The 18,955-nt window shown below is 44.0% G+C and overlaps 3 protein-coding genes across 5 annotated transcripts in view; 1 reads left to right on the top strand and 2 right to left on the bottom strand.

Annotated features, from left to right (window-relative positions):
- Nucleotides 1–202, bottom strand: part of XRCC5 (X-ray repair cross complementing 5) — a 79,836-nt gene extending 79,634 nt beyond the window's left edge. Inside the window, exon 1 of the mRNA XM_020896318.2 lies at nt 33–202. Within this exon, the coding sequence (XP_020751977.1) occupies nt 33–53 (21 nt within the window). The 5' untranslated portion in view covers nt 54–202. The remainder of the gene's footprint in view (nt 1–32) is intronic.
- A 4,849-nt stretch (nt 203–5,051) lies between these two features.
- On the bottom strand, nt 5,052–17,667 carry TMEM169 (transmembrane protein 169). Of its 2 annotated transcripts, none has more exons than XM_020896316.2 (3): nt 17,534–17,667; nt 9,522–9,918; nt 5,052–7,795 (listed from the first exon to the last, which is right to left on the bottom strand). In XM_020896316.2, exons 2-3 carry the CDS (start codon nt 9,790–9,792, stop codon nt 7,173–7,175), a joined length of 894 nt encoding a protein of 297 aa, XP_020751975.2. In that variant the 5' UTR covers nt 9,793–9,918; nt 17,534–17,667; the 3' UTR covers nt 5,052–7,172. The 2 variants fall into 2 exon arrangements, with proteins under 2 accessions (XP_020751975.2, XP_020751976.2); XM_020896317.2 differs by having other exon boundaries at nt 17,538–17,667.
- A 97-nt stretch (nt 17,668–17,764) lies between these two features.
- PECR (peroxisomal trans-2-enoyl-CoA reductase) overlaps nt 17,765–18,955 on the top strand; it is a 50,923-nt gene continuing 49,732 nt past the window's right edge. Inside the window, exon 1 of one of the 2 annotated variants that reach the window (XM_070458621.1) lies at nt 17,765–17,940. In XM_070458621.1, coding sequence (XP_070314722.1) covers nt 17,817–17,940 — 124 coding nt within the window. In that variant the 5' untranslated portion in view covers nt 17,765–17,816. The remainder of the gene's footprint in view (nt 17,941–18,955) is intronic. The other variant, XM_070458620.1, reaches the window with a different exon arrangement.

Here is an 18,955-nt window from a genome sequence, read left to right as displayed (position 1 = left end):
AGACATAGGCCCAAGCCTACTGATCTTTCTACCTTATTCCCCGACCGCGCCATGCTGCTGCCCCACAAGCGCCTCGGCCGCCTCTTCCGAGCGGGAACGTGCGGCGTGGAAATTGAGTTCCGCCGGACTCGGAGCTGGAGTGGCTGGAGTGTTGCAGGAAAAGCCGCTTCCCGCGGAGCCCGAAGGGGGCGGGGAAATCGTGCGTCGACACTCTGGGCATGCGCGGATTCACTGCGCTTGTCCCCTGGTTAAGTGACCACGGACGGAGGAACGTGGTCGGCTATACAGTCCATGGGGTCACAAGGAGTCGGACACGACTTCACTTTCACTTTCAATTTAAGGAACTTAAGAAAATCAGTCGTTGAGTATTCATTGGAAGGACTGATGTTGAAGCTGAAACTCCAATAATTTGGACACCTGATGCGAAGAACTGACTCATTTGAAAAGACCCTGATGCTGGGAAAGATTGAAGAAGGGAGGAGAGGGGGACGACAGAGGATGAGATGGTTGGATGGCAACACCGACTCAATGGACATGAGTTTGAGTAAACTCCGGGAATTGGTGATGGACAGGAAGGCCTGGTGTGCAAAGAGTCGGACACGACTGAGCAACTGAACTGAAGGAACTTTGTGGTCTTCGAACTTCCCAAATTTCTAGAATCAGGTAAATAGGAATCTCTACTTTGAAAGAGTCACTCTCCTTTTCTCACATTGAGAATAACACAGCGTCTTGTGTCAGAGATCTGGACTTAGATCTCCTTGTATATGAGCATGAATCCAGAAAGTCAGTTGACGTCCCTAAAATTCTGTTTCTTCTTACAAGAAGGATAAGGAAAGACAGCAGATGCGATGACCTTAGAACCAATTCTTGAAAGAAAAGTAGTTTTCCAGGCAATCAGAAGTGGAAACAGCATCTTTTCTTGAAGAGGAGGTGGGATGTATATAGGCCTGGAGGCATGAACAGCATCTACTAAGGATCTCCGGATACTTCAGAGTATCCCTGGGCTTCACAGGTGGCGCTAGTGGTAGAAAACCTGTCTGCCAGTGCAAGAGATATAAGAGTGGCAGGTTCAGTCCCTGAGTGGGGAAGATCCCCTGGAGGAGGGCATTGCAACCCACTTCAGTATTCTTGCTTGGAGAATCCCATGGACAGAGGAGCCTGATGGGCTTAGCCCCTATGGTTGCAAAAACTAGACAGGACTGAAGTGACTTAGCACATACCTAGTTTGGAAAGGGGGGAGTGAGGTTTAGTTCAAGAAGAAGAACCTAGGGAGATGTTCTAGAAGAGGCAGCTGTCAACTATGGTGCCTGACAATCTCCCCACCTGATTTCAAAGGAAATTGTCCAGCCTGCAGCCCCTTTGAGGGAGGCAGGCCCAAGTTGAAGCTTGCACAGAAAAGGCTATTTTCTGTACCAAATGGCCCACAGGCTGATGGCTGCTTGGATAAAGCATATGGCAACTTGCAAGTGTCTGCCAACCTAGAACATTAAGTCCAATCATCTTCTTAAAAATCAGACCTAAGAAAAGCAGATGTGAAGCTGGAAAGATGTGGGGAGGCCATGAGGAGGGAGGGATCTTGAGGGAACCCAAGTAACAAACACACTGAAGTCAGGAGAGTCAGATACTTTCAGACTGTGCTTTTAGAGTCCAGGAAGTTCATCTAGATGTTGATTCAAGGAGTTCTTTTAAGGTTGAAATATTATTTTTAAAGTATTTTTTGTATGACAGTTAAATAATTACTGGTGACTCACCATGGTGAAGGAAATCTCCATGCTTTATGTCCATGATTTTATCTTGTGTGTAGCCTCTATTTCCTTCTTTTTTCTCATTAGTATTAGAGAGATATGGACCAGTCATATCCATTAAGCTCCACCCAAGTTGCAAATTATGAGCAAATAAGTCAAATGATTGTTATTTTAATCCGGTTAAATTTTACCTGTTAAACAACAAGAGATAACTGAAACAATAGGGATATTTTAAACTCTTGCTGTAGTGTGGACTAAGCTTCCCTTTGGAATAGTTAACAAAGGCAAGTAAAAAATTTTAATTTGAAATTACAATTTAAGTTGCTGAAATGTATTCGAGTTTGATATTGTTCTGATATGATAAGTGATGAACTACATAAGTGATGAATTTATGAACATTATACAAAATTAAAATGTGCAGGTTTTGTGTTCTGACAGAGGTGTAATGATGTTTACATGGGCAATTGGAAAAATGTTTAAAATCTTAACAAAGTACAGATATGAAATAAGTTTATATCCCAGAAAGATGTAAGCAGTGATGTACCATGTTGATGTGATTTTTAAATGCCATTAAAAAGACATAAAATGCTTGTTAAAAATGATTAAAGAAGACAATGCCAGTGATAGATTTTATTTAACACTTTTTGAAACAGATTCAAAGAACCACAAAATAGGACAAAGGCAGGAAGCTTCTATGGGATAGATAATAACCAACAAGGAAGAGAAAAGTAGAAAATATCTAATTAGCTGTTGACCACATAGTGAGCCTTGTTTGGAATGAGAAGGAACAAGGAAATAGGTATAGACCTCAGAGTTGGCTTGCTGTCTGGGAATTGGCTGACTACACACACAGTTGGCCCACCATATCCATAGGTTAAGCAACCACAGGTTCAACCAACTGCGGATTAAGTTTAACCCCTGGTTCGTTGAATTCAATGCAGAATTCAGATGTAAAGAACCAACTCTACTACCATTTTTATAAGGGACTTGAGCATCCACGGAATTTGGTCTCCCCAGAGGTCCTAGATCCAATCCCCCACTGATGCTAGGGACAATTGTACTGCGTTTCTGGTCAAGCAGAGCATTTAAAGGGATACAAAAGTGATCTAAATTTTGGTTTGCTGATGTGGCACCTAGGCAGGAGTGGCTCCACCTTGGGCCTAGAAAGTATTTCAACAGCTTATGTTAGTAATTAAAGAGGAGGAAGTTTGATTTTGGCCACTAATCTTTTACAACACTGTAAACCTTAAGTGCTGGATGGCCCTCGATGATGCAATGAATCAAGTCATCTAAAATTAGTTCTTTTAAAGATTTAGAACCTTGTTTCATTGGAAACCATGGATAATCATAATCCAAGGAGATTTTGTTCCCCCTGGACTTGAACTGAAATGAAGGATGGCAACTTAATGTCGATGGACTAGATGGCTTGGGGGATTTCCTGGTGGTCCAGTGATTAAAACTCCCCAATTCCACAACCTAGACGTCCATCAGCAGACGAATGGATAAGAAAGCTGTGGTACATATACACAATGGAATATTATTCAGCCATTAAAAAGAATTCATTTGAATCAGTTCTAATGACATGGATGAAACTGGAGCCCATTATACAGAGCGAAGTAAGCCAGAAAGATAAAGACCATTACAGTATACTAACACATATATATGGAATTTAGAAAGATGGTAACGATAACCGTATATGCAAAACAGAAAAAGAGACTCAGATGTATAGAACAGACTTGTGACTCTGGGAGAAGGTGAGGGTGGGATGTTTCAAGAGAACAGCATCGAAACATGTATATTATCTAGGGTGACACAGATCACCAGCCCAGGTTGGGTGCATGAGACAAGTGCTCGGGCTTGGTGCACTGGGAAGACCCAGAGGGATCGGGTGGAGAAGGAGGTGGGAGGGGGGACCGGGATGGGGAATACATGTAAATCCATGGCTAATTCATTTCAATGTATGACAAAAACCACTGCAATGATGTAAAGTAATTAGCCTCCAACTAATAAAAATAAATGGGAAAAAAAAAAGAATGCATTTGAATCAGTTCTAATGAGGCGGATGAAACTGGAGCCTGTTTTACAGAGTGAAGTAAGTCAGAAAGAAAAACACCAATACAGTATATTAATGCATATATATGGAATTTAAAAAGATGGTAACAATGACCCTATATGCAAGACAGCAAAAGAGACACACGTAAAGAACAGACTTTTGAACCATGTGGCGAGGGTGGGATGATTTGAGAGAATAGCATTGAAACATGTATATTATCATATGTTAAATAGATCGCCAGTCCAGGTTCGATGCATGAGACAGGGTGCTCGGGGCTGGTGCACTGGGATGACCCTGAGGGATGGGATGGGGAGGGAGGTGGGACGGGGGTTCAGGATGGGGAACACATGTACACCCGTGGCTGATTCATGTGAATGTATGGCAAAAACCACCACAATATTGTAGTAATTAGCTTCCAATTAAAATAAATAAATTAAAAACAAAACAAAACAAACTCCGTGCTTCCACTGCAGGGGGCACAGTTCGATTCCTGGTCAGGGAACTAAAATACCACATGCTGCGTGCCCCCCTCACCCCCAAAAAGACTTGGCAACATTGGTTTTATTATACTGGATCAAATATGGTTTACCCAGCTCAGCATATTATGGCTGCAAAGCAACTGGAAAGCATAGTCCTCCTTCCTGATACTTATCAAAAAGATGATGTAACTGAGCTAACAGAATGTTCAAATACGGCATTTAACTCTCTAGTTTCTCCTCTAAAATTCTCTAGGCATTTGCTGACAGCTGAGATGAGATTGCTTTGGGTCTGTTTGGTGAAGTATTCCTTCCTCTAGTTTAGACTTCTCCATCTCTCTGAGCCCTTTTGAAATGATTTTATGAACCTATGGGGTCCACTAGCTGGCGTGCTCAACTAAAGTGCGCTCAACTACATCTACTTCGTCTAGGTATCCCTTGTTCCTTACCCTAACCCCACCCTCCTCCGTCCCGAAGGGACATGTTACCTTTGTCCTAATTGTGACTGCTCTGGGCCTTGCCCACTGGTTTCCTTAACCTCTGAAAAAAATGTGACAAATAAAGCTGCAACTTTCCAATGTAGGCTTAGGTAAATCTGTGATCTGTGAGAAGAGTCCACCGAAATGGAAGCCTCACAAATTGTTGGTCCATGGAAAGAGTCAAGATGTTAAGGACCCATATTAAGACCATTACACACCTATAAAACAGTCACTGCGCTCACTCTTTTTCTGAAAACTGTAGTGTTCAAAGCAATGTTGGAGAGACTCAGAGACAAAGTGAGCAAACGTGAATTAGACTTTATTTTTGTCTTCAATTGTTTGTATTTCTGCAAAACCACCAGACAGCACCAGAGTTATCTTCAAAAATGTTGGGCAGAGTTGGGTTTTTTCAAACAATTGATAGTTATTTTTAAAAGGATGGGTTTCCCTCTGAAGGCGGAATTCAGCACCATGCATTAAGCAAATGTCCCTGGCCTTCTGTGGCACAGCGTTCCCTGACCCATTGGGTTTGATTCACAGCAGTTCTTTCAACAGCTTCTTCCTGAAACATGAACATGGACACCAGCTCTTCTTGTAAGGACCCAAACTTTAAAAATCTGCGTGACCTCATAGGATTTTTTTTTTTTTTTTTTAATTAGAAAGGAATCCCTCAGGAAATTTTTTAAGTTCAGAATCTATTAGTCTGGATTCATCTGGTTTACACTGGATTCATCTGGTTTACACCCTCAGTGGCCACAAAGACCCAAGCTTCTCAGCAAAGATTGTATTTGTTGATGAACTCCAGAAAAATCTGAGTGAGTGAGGCTCTGAGTGAGGTTTGGACAAACCATCCCAAGCTGGGGCTCCCCAGGTGGTTCAGTGGTAAAGAATCCGCCTGCCAGTGCAGGAGACACAGAAGACATAAGTTCAGTCCCTGGGTCAGGAAGATCCCCTGGAGAAGGAAATGGCAACTTGCTTCAGTACTCTTGCCTGGAAAATCCCATGGACAGAGGAGCCTGGTGAACTATAGTCCATAGGGCTATAGAGTGGACATGACTGAGCCCACACGCACACCCAAAGCTGACTCCATCTTCTTTTGCTTAGGGTTACTGACCCTGCTGGGGGTTTGGGGGGCAGGGATGTCTGACAGATGTGATGCCTCTCGTCACAGTCTTTCATCTGTACATTACCTTAAATATCACCGCCCAGTCCGTCTTCACTACCTGGAGAAAAGCTATGCTACTATGATATAATTTGTACATGATATAATTGTCCTCAGCTATCCACTCTTCCTTTTGAAAACACCTGAAACCATACGGCATTACAGATATTTCACTGCAACACACGAGTTGCTAATATCTGTGTGGTTTATGCATAGTATATGTAGCTAGTATCTATGTATAAGTTCTCTGTGTAAGATTTAGGCTTAAATAAATAAATAAATACATAAATAGAACTATATTCACAGTTTGGGATCTGAACATATTTAAATAATTACTGTAAGCCAGAGACTCTTACTTGCCTACCAAAATAGCCATTTGTTCCTTGTCTCTTAAATTAGCAGAATCCAAATATTTAGAATACAGCCGCCCAGTCAAAAGACTACATTTTCCAGCCTCTTTTGCTCATGAGACCATGTGACTAAGGCCCAGCCAATGAGACAGAAGTGTTGAGAGGGGCTCCTGGGAAACCTCCCTAGCTTAGGAGAGTGTATGTGCTCTTCTCTGCCCTGTCCTCTATTCTGAAACATGGTGGGATGACTGGAGATGTAGTCAGCCCGGGGAGCTGAGGATAAAGGCAATGAGGGTTGGGAAATAAAAAGCAAGCCTGGAACTCTGAGGACTTCATCAGTTTCCCTGATGGTCTGCCTCCAGACTTCTTCAGACTTTTGTCTTGTTTAAACTACTGATATTTGGACTTCAATTATATTTAAGGTATAAACCAAAACCTAAGTGATACACACAAATTCTTACATTCTGCTACAGTGTAGCAACCCTGCTTCTTCTATGTTTCACTCCATCACTATCTATTATCTTATCAGTGGATTTGGTCTTCCCTGAGCCTCCTTGTTCTCCCTGTCACATTTAGTCACACACTAACCTGGGTTCCAGGCACCAGAAATACCTTCAAGCTCCTGGACTGCGGCACACCTGAACTTCCTTGTCTTAAATAAAGGGTTATCTTAGGGTAAGGAACAAAGAAGAGGTTATCCATTAGATGGGCTATTTGGGCACAAATTGCTTTTCCGGTTCCTGCCCTCCTGGAAACCAACAAGATGGTAGGACAGATAAGTGCGGGCTAAAAATTTCCAGAAGGACAGTGTATGGTGGGGAGAGGAGGAATAATTCAAACAAGGAGTATCTGGAATTGGAAGATGATAAACAGGCTACTGAGACCAGAGAATGAAGTCGTTGGGAGTTTAGACAGTGGATGTTTCTACCTCCTGGGTGGCATCCTTGTTGGACAGATTGCCTGAGATATTGTCTGATTCAAGCAACTCCACAATGCTATAGGGAGAACAGTCTTCCAGACCCAGCTTACTGCATAGCCAACCACAGAAGCCTTTCTCCATGTCCCGGGCAGCTTGCCACCAGGCTTCCCAGGACCATGAGAGCTGGACCACAGCCGCGTAGAGGCCCAGGGAAGAGGCCATGGCCATGATGAGCACTGGATAGAAGAGGATAAGGCAGGGGCAACATGAAATCTTGTGCCAGAAGGTCCTCTCCTCGTTGTACACGAGGAAGATGTTGTACCAAGTGATGGTACCATAGTAGAAAGAGACCACAAAGGAGAGGAGGAAAACCACAGGCAGGCAGACCAGCGTCCAGAGCACCACGTGGGGCCCACGATCCGCTCCCAGCTGGCAGGCCTCTCTGCCTCCAGGCGTCGTTTCCCTTGACAATGCCTTGGGCTTGGTGAGTTCCAGCAGTTCCTTCTCCGTCAATGTGACGTGGATGTCTACCATCTGCCCCTTTTTCTTTCCTCGGGTGATGGTCCCAGTTAATGTGACATAGCGGCTGTCCACGGGCACATTCCACACACCTGCAGGGCACAAATAGGAGAAAGTCAAGATCAGAAGAACAGACGTTTCATCAGAGTGTTGTCCCCAGAGACTGGAGCCGAGTATAAGAAGGTCCTTTATGCTGGTCCCTGACACCATACGAAGTCAGTGATTTCACAGCAGATTCAATGAGTCTCCCTCGAGGGAAGGATTAGTATTCTCAGGATCAACTCTCCTGCCAGGGCCCTTCTAAGACTGTGAAGCAGGTGACGCTTGTTTTTTATTATCTCTACTTCTCTGGGCTTCCATCATGTCTGCGATACAGAAGGGAGTGAGAACTCGACCACAGATAGTTCTTCAGTGTGATAGTATTTCTGGTTTGTAAGTGCTGTGAAAATACTGTTTCTGAGTATCAGCTACTGTGTGTGAAGGTGGCACTGTGTATGTGTGTTATACTGATGGGCAGCCCACTCCTCTTTTCTCCTCACTGCTACCTCCGTGCTTCTCTGAGAGAGGCCTCTTCACAAACCGGTCAACATCCCAGCCTTCATATCCAAGTTCTGTACACACACAGGCACCTCACACACACATGCACACCGCACACATTCCCCAGCACAGATGCACTACCAGCAGCATCACTCCCACCCCCAGCAAACAGCCACTCTTTGGCAGGCCTGGGAGTGAGTCTGCAGGCAGTGAAAGTAAAGCATGCAGCAAAGTCCATGGTCCTTAGTATGTGAAGGCTTTTGGTTGGCAGCTCCCCAAGGCCCTGTGGACTTCTAGCCCCTGGCTGGAAGAAGGACAGAATGGGGCCACCTCAAAAGCAAATGTCCCTTCCTGAGAGGCTGTGCAGTCTAGCCCTCCACCTCCTTCCCTCATTTGGTCACCTTCCTTCCTTTCACAGAGGTTTACTGTCTTTGGAACCTGTACCACTATTATCTTTTATTCTCTTTTGAAATTACCTTTTGTTTGCTGAGTTGTTTGCTATCTGTCTTCCCCTGGCTGGAAGGTAAATGGTATGAGAGCAGCGACAAGGCTCATCTCATTCACCGTGGGCATGTGTCTTAGGGATGACCCATATACACAAATAGATCTACCACGTCTGTCTATTGCTGCATAGTGACACTTAATATAGACGTCCTGCAGTTTCCTTAGCAGCAACAAACATTTTTATAACTGCTTCCTTATGCACATGAGCATGTGGTAGATACTGAGAATTTCTAGGAGATAAGCTAAGCATATTTTGAATTTAATAGATATTGACATATTTCCCTAAAGCAGATAACTTTTCCACATGAGGTATATGAGAGTATATCCATTTCTTCACATTGATGTTAATATGTTTTACCTAACTTTTTTGCCATCCATATAGAAAGTGAATATTATATAGTGAAGGATTATAACGCATGATATTATAATTCACGTTTTCCTGATTATTATGAACGTCAACTATTCTTGTTTCTTTATCTTACAGGTATTAAATAGTTAGCCTGGTTGTCTTATATTACTAATTTTTGTGACAAATTGGTCTCTTCTATTATACTAGGAGTTTCAAAAAAGTAGAGTTCTCCTCCATATCACCTAGAAGAGAACCACAATAAATGCTCAATAAATATTGTTGACTTGTTGGATGAAGACTGCAACATTGTGAGAAGAAATGTATCAGTAAGAAGTAGGTCAGTGATTGAATGCCCAGTCTGTCTTCTGGAGGATCCTTACTTGGCCTCCTCCCTGTGGCTTTAAGCAAGTGACCCCAGAGAGACTCACCATCATCTAGAGGATAGTCTAGGAAATCCTCTCCCTCCTCCTCTTTAGGCTGATCCCCACCTTCTGATTCCCCAGGCTCCTCATCCAGGGTCTCACTCTCTGACCGGTAGATGATGATAGATTCCGGGCGGGACTCTTTCTTCTTCTTTTTCCTGCGCCCCATGGTGGATTCCCCATCAAGGACCAGAGCAGCCGCCATGGCTTTCCTCAGGGAGCTGTAGTGGGGGCTTGGGAGCTGACTCTGGCCTTCCACTGGTGCTGGCTCTTCCATCCTCGTCTTCAAATCTAGCTGTTCCTTGTTAAGAGTCCAATCTGCCAGAGCAAACTCATGACCCACACATCACAGAGCTTCTTCCAGGATGCAGCTAATGCAAAGGTGTTCCAGTGATGAGTTGCACTTGAAAGACAGGAAAACAAAGTCATTAACAGGGAATGAATAGGGTGAGATGGAGAGGGGCTTAGGAAATGGTCCTCAACTCAGCAGACATCTTCCCCTCCGTTAATTTCTCACAAAACTTTATTTTGAGAGTAATATGGACATACGTTTATAAGAATGAATTGTGAATAAAATTTTATTTGTTGTAAAATTTTATTTGTGTTGCCATAGTTTGAGTTGCATGTATTATGTAAAACCCATCAAACTAGCTGGGGGATGCCAAGTATAAAGAAGTTGGGTGAGGAAGCCTTACAGGCAGGTTAGGACCACTCTTCCCCGCACCATAGATGGAGATTCCTATGGCTGGGACTAGAATTCCAGGCTTCTGGCTATTAAGTCAGACATTACAACTATACTCAAATGGTTGAATGCAACTTTGAGCAAGTAGTGCCACTCAACACTGGCACCACTTCACCAACCATGCCTTCCCTGGTATTCTATAAAGGACACCTGTGTCCTGGTTTTTGTTAGCCAAGATCCCAGAATTGCTGGGATCTGTTCTAGCACATTTTGGGAGACCAGTGGAAAGAATGCACACATTTCACTCTTAACACTTTCTCTCCTCTTCTATTCTGCAGGAAAAAAGAAGTGGGAGAGATGAGAGTCTATACAACATCTTCTAAAGAAAAAAACAGATTAGCCTGTGTTCTTGGTACATGAGTCATAAAGGGGAAAGTAATGTTTTGAGTGCTATTGCTAAAGAGGTGCCAATTAGCAAGTATCCAGCTAGTGGCATTTAAACAGGTAGTTGCCTGTATGCTTCTTAACGAAATTGTTATTATATGAGGTTGGTGCTAAAGTAATTGAGGTTCAAAAGTAACTGCGGTTGACTTATGCAGGAGGTACAAGAGAGGCAGGTTTGATCCCTGGGTCAGGAAGATCCCTTGGAAAAAGGAATGGTGACCCACTCCAGGATTCTTGCCTGGAAAATTCCACAGACAGAGGAGTCTGGCAGGCTACAGTCCATGGGATCACAAAGAGTCAGATATGACTAAATGACTATCACTTTCACTTTTTTTTGCCCCAACCACAATTACTTTTTAACCTCTATTACTTTTGCACCAACAATTACTATTGCACCAACCTCAATTAATTTTGCATCAATTGCAATTACTATTCTTTTCTACCAATTGCAATTACTTTTGAACTGCAACTACTTTTGCACCAACTACAATTACTTTTGCATTTCAATTACTTTTGTACCAACCGCAATTACTTTTGCAACCTAATATTATAGAAAGTTTCAAATATGTAAAAGGAGAAAATTTTTATTAGGGAAAGTGGCAAACCTTTACAGAAGCAAAGAGAATAGTCTGCATGAACGCACACTGTCCCTCTCACCCAATTTCAACAATAATCAAAATACCAATAGCCAATTTTGTTTCATTTCCTCATACTATTTATTTTTCTTTCCTTTTTTTTAAAAATATTTATTTATTTATTTGCATCAGGTCTTTACTTGTGGCATACAAACTCTTTAGTTGTGGCATGTGGGATCTAGTTCCCTGACCAGGGATTGAACCCAGGTCCCCCTGCACTGGGAGCATGGAGTCTCAGCCACTGGACCACCAGGGAAGTCCCTTCCTCATACTATTTAAAAGCAAACATTAGACATCATTTCAGAAGTCACCGCAGACGGGGTTCAGTCCTTGGGTCAGGAAGATCCCCAGGAATAGGAAATGGCAACTCGCTTCATTATTCTTGCCTGCAAGATTCCATGGACTGAGAAGCCTGGCGGACTATAGTCCACGAGGCCACAAAGAGTCAGATAACGACTGAGCAACTGCATACACACACACGATATTGTGATTATCTTTTTTCAAAAAGAGAGTCCTTATATGTGAGAGATATATGCTGAAACAGTTACATCTGTTGGATCATTGAAAAAGCAAGAGAGTTCCAGAAAAACATCTACGTCTGCTTTATTGACTATGCTAAAGCCTTTGACTGTGTGGATCACAATAAACTGTGGAAAGTTCTGAAAGAGGTGGGAATACCAGACCACCTGACCTGCCTCTTGAGAAAGTATGCACCACCACCCCTAGTCCGAAGATTATGAATGTGATACTGCAGACTGTTAACCTCAATCCACGATGAGCTCTGAATCCTCAGTCATTCTGAGGTAGGGGGAATAGGTTTTAAAGCATATACTGCTCAAACTCTGGAAACTTAATGCATAAACTACTGATATTAAGCCATCTTTGAAAGAAATTCTCCAAATAACTCTTAAATGCATCCACAACTTTTCCCCATCTTCATTGTTACCACTGTGGTCTACGAGGCCATCATCTTTTACCATGGTTCTAAATATGCTCCTTATCTCCTGGCTTCTATTCTTGCTGTCTTGCAATCAATTCTCCACTTAGCAGTTAGAAAGGTCTTTTAAAAACATACATAAAATCAGGCCATTTTCTGTTTAAAATCCTCCAGTGACTTCCCATTGGTATAAAATTAAACTTGTCCTGTGGCCTAAAGACCTGTGGATCTGGCCCCTCCCTGTCCAGCCATCCTAGCCTACACCATCTCCTTCACATGTACCTCCAAAGCTTCAATCACTCTAGCTACCTATGTACTCCTCCAGAGTTTTATTAAAAGAAAACCAATAGCTCCGAAGCAGTCAGTAAACACCCAAAGACTCACAAGGCCACAAAATGAACTTATCTACCCGGGTATAGTGCCTTTGTAGGGCTGGGTCATCAGCACAAGTCTGGTCATTACTCCCATCCAATCAGTCAGTCACTCGGTCACTAACCCCACCTCCACGGTGGTGGAATACCAGTGCTTCATGGACTTCTTACCATTGGGCATGATTTTCATGGAGTCTGTTTACAATTCTTTGCTGCCAGGTAGTCACTGAAGCAGATTTGATCCAGTGCCTTCCCTAAACCCATCCAGATCCTCAGCAGAACTTCTGGACTTGGTGGGTGGGAGAGGCCAGGGAGCTTTGAAGCCTCTGCTCTTAGATTAATTGCAGGGAAGCAAGTAACATACATGGATGAAGTGTGGCTGGAAAAAGCTAATAAGTGCCAATGATCCCAAGCCTTAGCATCTGGACACAAGGAGTGGTGGGGGCTATGGAAAATATAAGAGCTCAGGTCTCATCTGAAATAGGAAGTTACTGTTCTCTTCTTCCCACCAAGCCCAGTATTCAGCCAACTGCTTTCACAGACAAATTCAGGTCCATTTGGTAGGGGTTGTCTGAAATTGCATGTGGAAGTTTGTGATTTTAATTGTTGCAATTAGTCTAAATTTAAATAAATTACCATGGGGACAAACAACCAAAACAAATCGTAAACAGGCTGCATTTTGCCATCTCTGATTTATAAAGCTTCCAAATTAGGGTGCACTGCTCTGCTGGTTTAATTAAGTACAATCAGGAATTGACTTTTTGCACCTTCACTGAAATTAACACATCTTCTTTCTCCAAGGAACCTTAACTGGGGCCAGGTGGGTAAAGTATCATCATTTTCAAGTTCACTTACAGCCATTCCTTATTGTAAAAGATCCTGATACTGGGAAAGGTTGAAGGCAAAAGAAGAGGGTGGTAAAAGATGAGATGGTTGGATAGCATCACCAATTCAATGGACATGAACTTGGGCAAACTCCAGGAGATAGTGGCACGCTGCTGTCTGTGGGAGGGCAAAGAGTCAGACAAGACTTAGTAACTGAACAACAACAAAAACATCAGTGAGCTGTGCCTTCCTCCAGCCCTGCTGTTCTTCCAGTTTTCTTACCTGTGAATCTGTCACTCAAAGAGCTATGTGTCATCTGTCTGGGGTGACCAAACTCTCTGGTTAGCATCTTGGCTTAACACCATTAGATGTACTAGGCCAACTAAGAGATGAAATGTTTGCCATTTCATCACTGAAAATAACTAATAGACCCTCTCAGAGAGATACTCTCACAAATGTAAAAATGGAAGGAAATTTGGTTCAGACGAGTATCAAGAGATTGGAAAATGATGGAGAAGCAACTTAAAACGCACAGTCTCCCACCCATTGCTGTGATTGGCTGTGAGCACAGTTAAGGTTATAGCCTTTTCCTTTGTGGTCCTGTCAGCAGAATTTCTCTCTCTCCTGGTCCTGAAAGGCTTTCACACTGAGGCTAGTTCATCACCTGAGGAGCATCTGTCTATAGAGAAAATAGCTCCTGATAATGAAGCTAGTTGGTTATAAGGCGCTTGAGCATCTTTTTACTGTAAGAGCTATAAGATATGATCTTTACTGTCTGATCTTCCGTTTGCTTATTGCTTTACTTCTTATGGCACACATGCCCCTTCCATCCTCAACTCTCAACCTATCCTAAAACATAAACTCTCTCAGCCAGCACACCTAACTGTCTTGTCCACTGTACTGTATCCTTCATGCCTAGAACAGTAACTGGCACATGAAAGGTGCTCAGTAAATATTGGCTGAATATTGTGAACTGGCTTCCCTGATGGCTCAGATGGTAAAGAATCTGCCTGCAATGCAGGACACCCAGGTTCGATCCCTGGGTTGGGAAGATCGCCTGGAGAAGGAAATGGATACCCACTCCAGTATTCTTGCCTGGAGAATTCCATAGACAGAGGAGCCTGGCAGGCTACAGTTCATGAAGTCACAGAGTCAGACGTGACCTGAGCAACTCACACATTTTAAGAATCTTACATATATAAGTTGGCTCTGGACTGCTTTTACATCAAGGCAGGGCAGAGCTAGATTTGCCCCAGTGATACTCCTTCGGCACTGAGATTCTGTCTCAGTGTTGAGAATCCCACAGGCCACTGTCAGCCTGAGCCAGCAGCTGCTTTGTGGAGGGGAGAAAATGAAGATACTAGGCAGATGGGGAGGGGGGAGTGGGAAGATGGGTGAGCAGCAAGAGAATCTCAGAAGATGAACGGAGGGAGTGCTAATGGGCTACGACAAAGTGGGAGGGTGGGAGGATCAAGGCCACGGTGATGCCTTTTTCCCCAGGACAAACGGGCAGTGATGCATAGCACCAGGCGGTCTTTGATTCGGCCAAAGGAGCAGTCATTGCAGCAGGGCCTGGATGCCCTGAGAAAAGAGGACTCAATCCGGCATCTGAGTTAAAATCTGGAAACAAAGAGTCTCCCAAAAGCAGAGCTGTGGCTGGGCCTCCAGGTCTGTTGGGGGTTTGCTGACATTCAAACGCTGACTGAGGACAGCGGCAGAGAGGACAGGTCTCTTTTAAAAAATCTTCCCAAAGTGAAATCTATCTAGAAACACTTGATCATGGAACAAAGGAATTATTTTTATGGGTTTTATTTAAGTTTATCTATTTTTGCTATTTCCTTTTTTTAATTAAAGGATAATTGCTTTACAGAATTTTGTGGGTCTCTGTCAAACAGCCACAAGAATCAGCCATAGGTACAGCCATATCTCTCTCCCCAATCCACCCCTCTAATTTGTTACAGAGCCCCCAGTTTGAGTTCCCCATACAGCAAATTCCCATTGGCTATCTATTTTACATATGGTAGTGTAAGTTTCCATGTTACTCTCTAGAACAGGTCTTTTTTTAAAAAAGATCTCTCAAAAAGATTCCACATCTCCCTAAATCATAGGCTATCTTTGGACTGTGAAAAAGAGCTTTCTGTCTGCTCATAGTGCAACTTCCTTGAGCCTGCAAAATGGCTTCTGGTCATCCTCAGCAAGCAAAACTGGCTTGAAGCCTGTCCAGCCAGTCACATTTTCACTGGAGGACCGCAGAACGCCTCTCTGAGGCCACCGAGCCACCATACATACACAGGCTGCAGAACAGCCAGGTCCATGCAGAACCTCCCTGGCGGAACTCCGTAAATCCACAAGTCCAGATCAGGTCACAGACCACATGAATCACATCTTCATCAAAGTATCATTGAAAGAAATTTAAAGTGCTCCTTCCTCCCGAGAAAGAAGGCCTCAAATTTTCTGGAATAAGAAACCTCTCAGAACTGAGAGGTGACCAGTAGAAGTGATCCCTTCATAAACTAATTAGCAAATGAGAAGCGGAAGAGGTATCTTCCCTTTTTTAAGGAGCATAGCTTGGAATCTGTCAGCAACAAAGGGAATAAATTCTTCTCAAAAGGGGTCAGAGGAGGGCAGGGGGATGGAGGAAGAGGGAGGAAGCGATGTCTGATTCCACTCTCAACCAGATCCATTTCCAATTCACTTTGAATAATTCGGTGATGGACCCAACAAAAGAATGATGGCATTTGTTTGCTTTTACATTACTTTAATACCTTGCAGGGGGAAATACAGTGTTCTTGTTAGGGGTACCACTGACTGAAACTGCCCACCCTGGCTAGGCACAATAGTAACCATTTGCATGAGTTACAACAGGAGGTCCTGGTAAGGAACATGGAACTAACAAGCTACTGCCCACCAGAAAAATCTGGGAAAGGTCAAAAGGAGAGAGGAGATGCCAGTCAACACGTCTTAACCAACCTCCCAGATTCCTTCTTGCTGGAATCCATCTTGGCTGAGTGATGCACAAGTCACCAGGAAGGACCCTGAACCAGAATGACTGGCCGGAGACAACCCAGAAACTAACCCCGTTACCATAAAACCTAAGACTAAGGGCCACTTGGCAGAGCAGTTCTCCTGGGTTCCCTTACCCTGCAGCTATCTCCACCCCCACGCCCGGATGTCCCCTACCAATAAAGTCTCTTGCTTTGTCAGCATGTGTGTCTCCTTGGACAATACCTTTTGTGGGTGTTAGACAAGAGTCCACTCTCAAGCCCTGGAGGGTCCTACTTCCTACAGACTTAGAAACAGCATCCTGCATGGAAGATTAGGATCACAGCACCTGTCATAGTCCCTAGATCTGCCACTTTCTTAGGCAAAGTCTCCTGAGGCTAGTGTAGTTGCACTCTGATGGGTAGACAGAACAAAGCAAGATGGAGAATTTGAATAGCGAATCACTGTTAATGGGTACCAAAACGCGGATGAGAAGTCTCCCCCATCCTCAATAGGCGGGCTCGCCTGCATAAGAAATGAACTAGAGATCAAATGAACTAGATCTCAAACACACACGTACAGACACCTTCTTGCACGAAGCATACACCTTAAAAAAAAAAAAATCTTTTGGACTCATCAATTTTATGCAGCCCAGCTGAAACGGATCAAACCTCAAAGCAAACCTCAAAGAGTCCTTCTTCCCTTCATTCCTGGGTGAGGAGAGGTCGATAAGGTGGTGGTGGGGTTGTGTCTTTTAAAAATAATTTATTATCTTGGTCTCCGGATAATTACAAGTGTATTCCGCCCCCTCCCTCTTTTGTTCCCATCCCTTCCGGAGGATGAAGCAGGATTTTCTCCCTCTCGGCTAAGGCTGCCCCTTTCCTTTCCAGGCAGCTGCACAAAGCATCTGGAGCCAGAGCATCGCTCTCGACACCACGCCCTCCGCGGGAGGGCGGAGCAAGGCTCCCGAGCTGTAGCCTCTTTTCCCAGACGCACCGGAGATTTAATTTTAATTAAAACCATGAGAGGTATACCACTGAGGATTAAATTTTCCAAAATAGACCACAGCGCCACTTTTTGTCTTCTTCCCTTCCCCAACAGCATCGAAATAAAACACACACACAAAGAACAAGGAGTCTCACCTACACGTGTTGGGGACCCAGGCAGGCGGAGAGCGCTGAGCGCCGGGATGCAGCCGCTGGGGAACGCTTCTGCCCTGGAGGGACTGAAAGCCGCTGCGACGGGCGTGCCAGGTTGGGGATCGGGGTGGGGCGGGGTGACGGAGAGGGGCGGGGCAACGGAGAGAGGGCGGGGCGACGCGGGCCAACGAGCGTGGTCGGGGCGGGGCCCTGGAGGTCACGTGGGCGTGACCTCGGTGGCTTATTTAGCTTGCCCTGCTCTTCCTCGCTGAAACGCGTTACCGTCATGAATTCTGGGGTTAGGGGCAAGAGTTGCTTAGCAGCAGGCTTGCTGCAGCACCAGGTGGCCATCGTCACCGGTGGGGGCACGGGCATCGGGAAGGCCATCGTGAACGAGCTCCTTCATCTGGGTGCGTGAGCAGGTCCCTGGGCTAGGGAATCCAGAAGGAGGGGTCCTCAGAGGCTTGTTTAACCTGGGGCGGGGGCGGTTCGGGAGCCAGCGGGTGGTACGCGGCCTTAGGAGAACGTGGAGTTGCAAAGCAAGGAAGTGTAGCTGTGGGTGAAATTAGAATCGCGAGCGAGAGTGGGGAGAGGAGAGTTCTTTCTAAAAAGTCGTGGACAGGCGTTGGATGATGAACCACCATTTGTAAACTAAAGGACAAATTTCGAGCCAAAGGTACAGTGCCCGAGGTGGGGATTAAGGAAATGTGTGGAAGCTTGCTATGGAATTAATTATGAAACCATTGTCATTATTAATATGGAATTATGGAATCGTTATGGTCAGTTAAATTATTCATATGGAATTGGTTATGTATTTTGCATTAATTCTAGGGAATTTCCTGGCGGTCCAGTGGTGAGGACTCAGCGCTTTCTTAGTGGACCCAGGTTCAACACGTGATCAGGGAACTAATATCCCGCAAGCCATGCAACTGTGGCCAAAAAACCTCTGTTTTTTCATTCTGTTTATTGCCTAATGATTAGGAAATGTGCAAAAACTGCTGGGAAAGTTTCTAACATGTGGAGAGGCTCCAATCATACAGTCTTGAATCTCTTTTAATGCTTACCTTGACTTGGGAGTTAAGTAGATAGTAATGGCCATGAAGTTTCACCAGGGTCAGATGAAGAAATGCTAATTCCCCCCTTTTTTTCTTATTAAGATGTATTTTTTCATTTTTTTAAAGCATACTTTTTTAAGTTCATACTGTGTGCGGAGGTTGACTTGGGTGAAGGGACTACTTTGTGAGTACATAAGGAGGAAAGAAACCACAAAAGAGAAAATAAATATGAAAATGTAAATCCTCGTTGAATTAAAAAATATACATGAATAAAATTTGAAGGTACATGAAGAAAAACATTTGCAATATGCAACAAATTTGCTGTATAAAGAGATCTTATAAATTAGGGAAAGATCTAACACACTGATAG

This window comes from Odocoileus virginianus, chromosome 30, assembly GCF_023699985.2.
Source record: "Odocoileus virginianus isolate 20LAN1187 ecotype Illinois chromosome 30, Ovbor_1.2, whole genome shotgun sequence".
Classification (NCBI taxonomy): domain Eukaryota; kingdom Metazoa; phylum Chordata; class Mammalia; order Artiodactyla; family Cervidae; genus Odocoileus; species Odocoileus virginianus.
Note: the sequence above shows the minus strand (reverse complement) of the source record. Positions and strands in the feature narration are given on the sequence as shown.

What these genes read in the sequence shown, in the direction of transcription:
- TMEM169 (XM_020896316.2), bottom strand. Translation starts at nt 9,792, where the DNA reads ATGGAAGAGCCAGCACCAGTGGAAGGCCAGAGTCAGCTCCCAAGCCCC. An exon ending in AGACTATCCTCTAGATGATG is followed by an intron (nt 7,796 to 9,521) that starts GTGAGTCTCTCT and finishes TGTGCCCTGCAG; the next exon opens with GTGTGTGGAATGTGCCCGTG.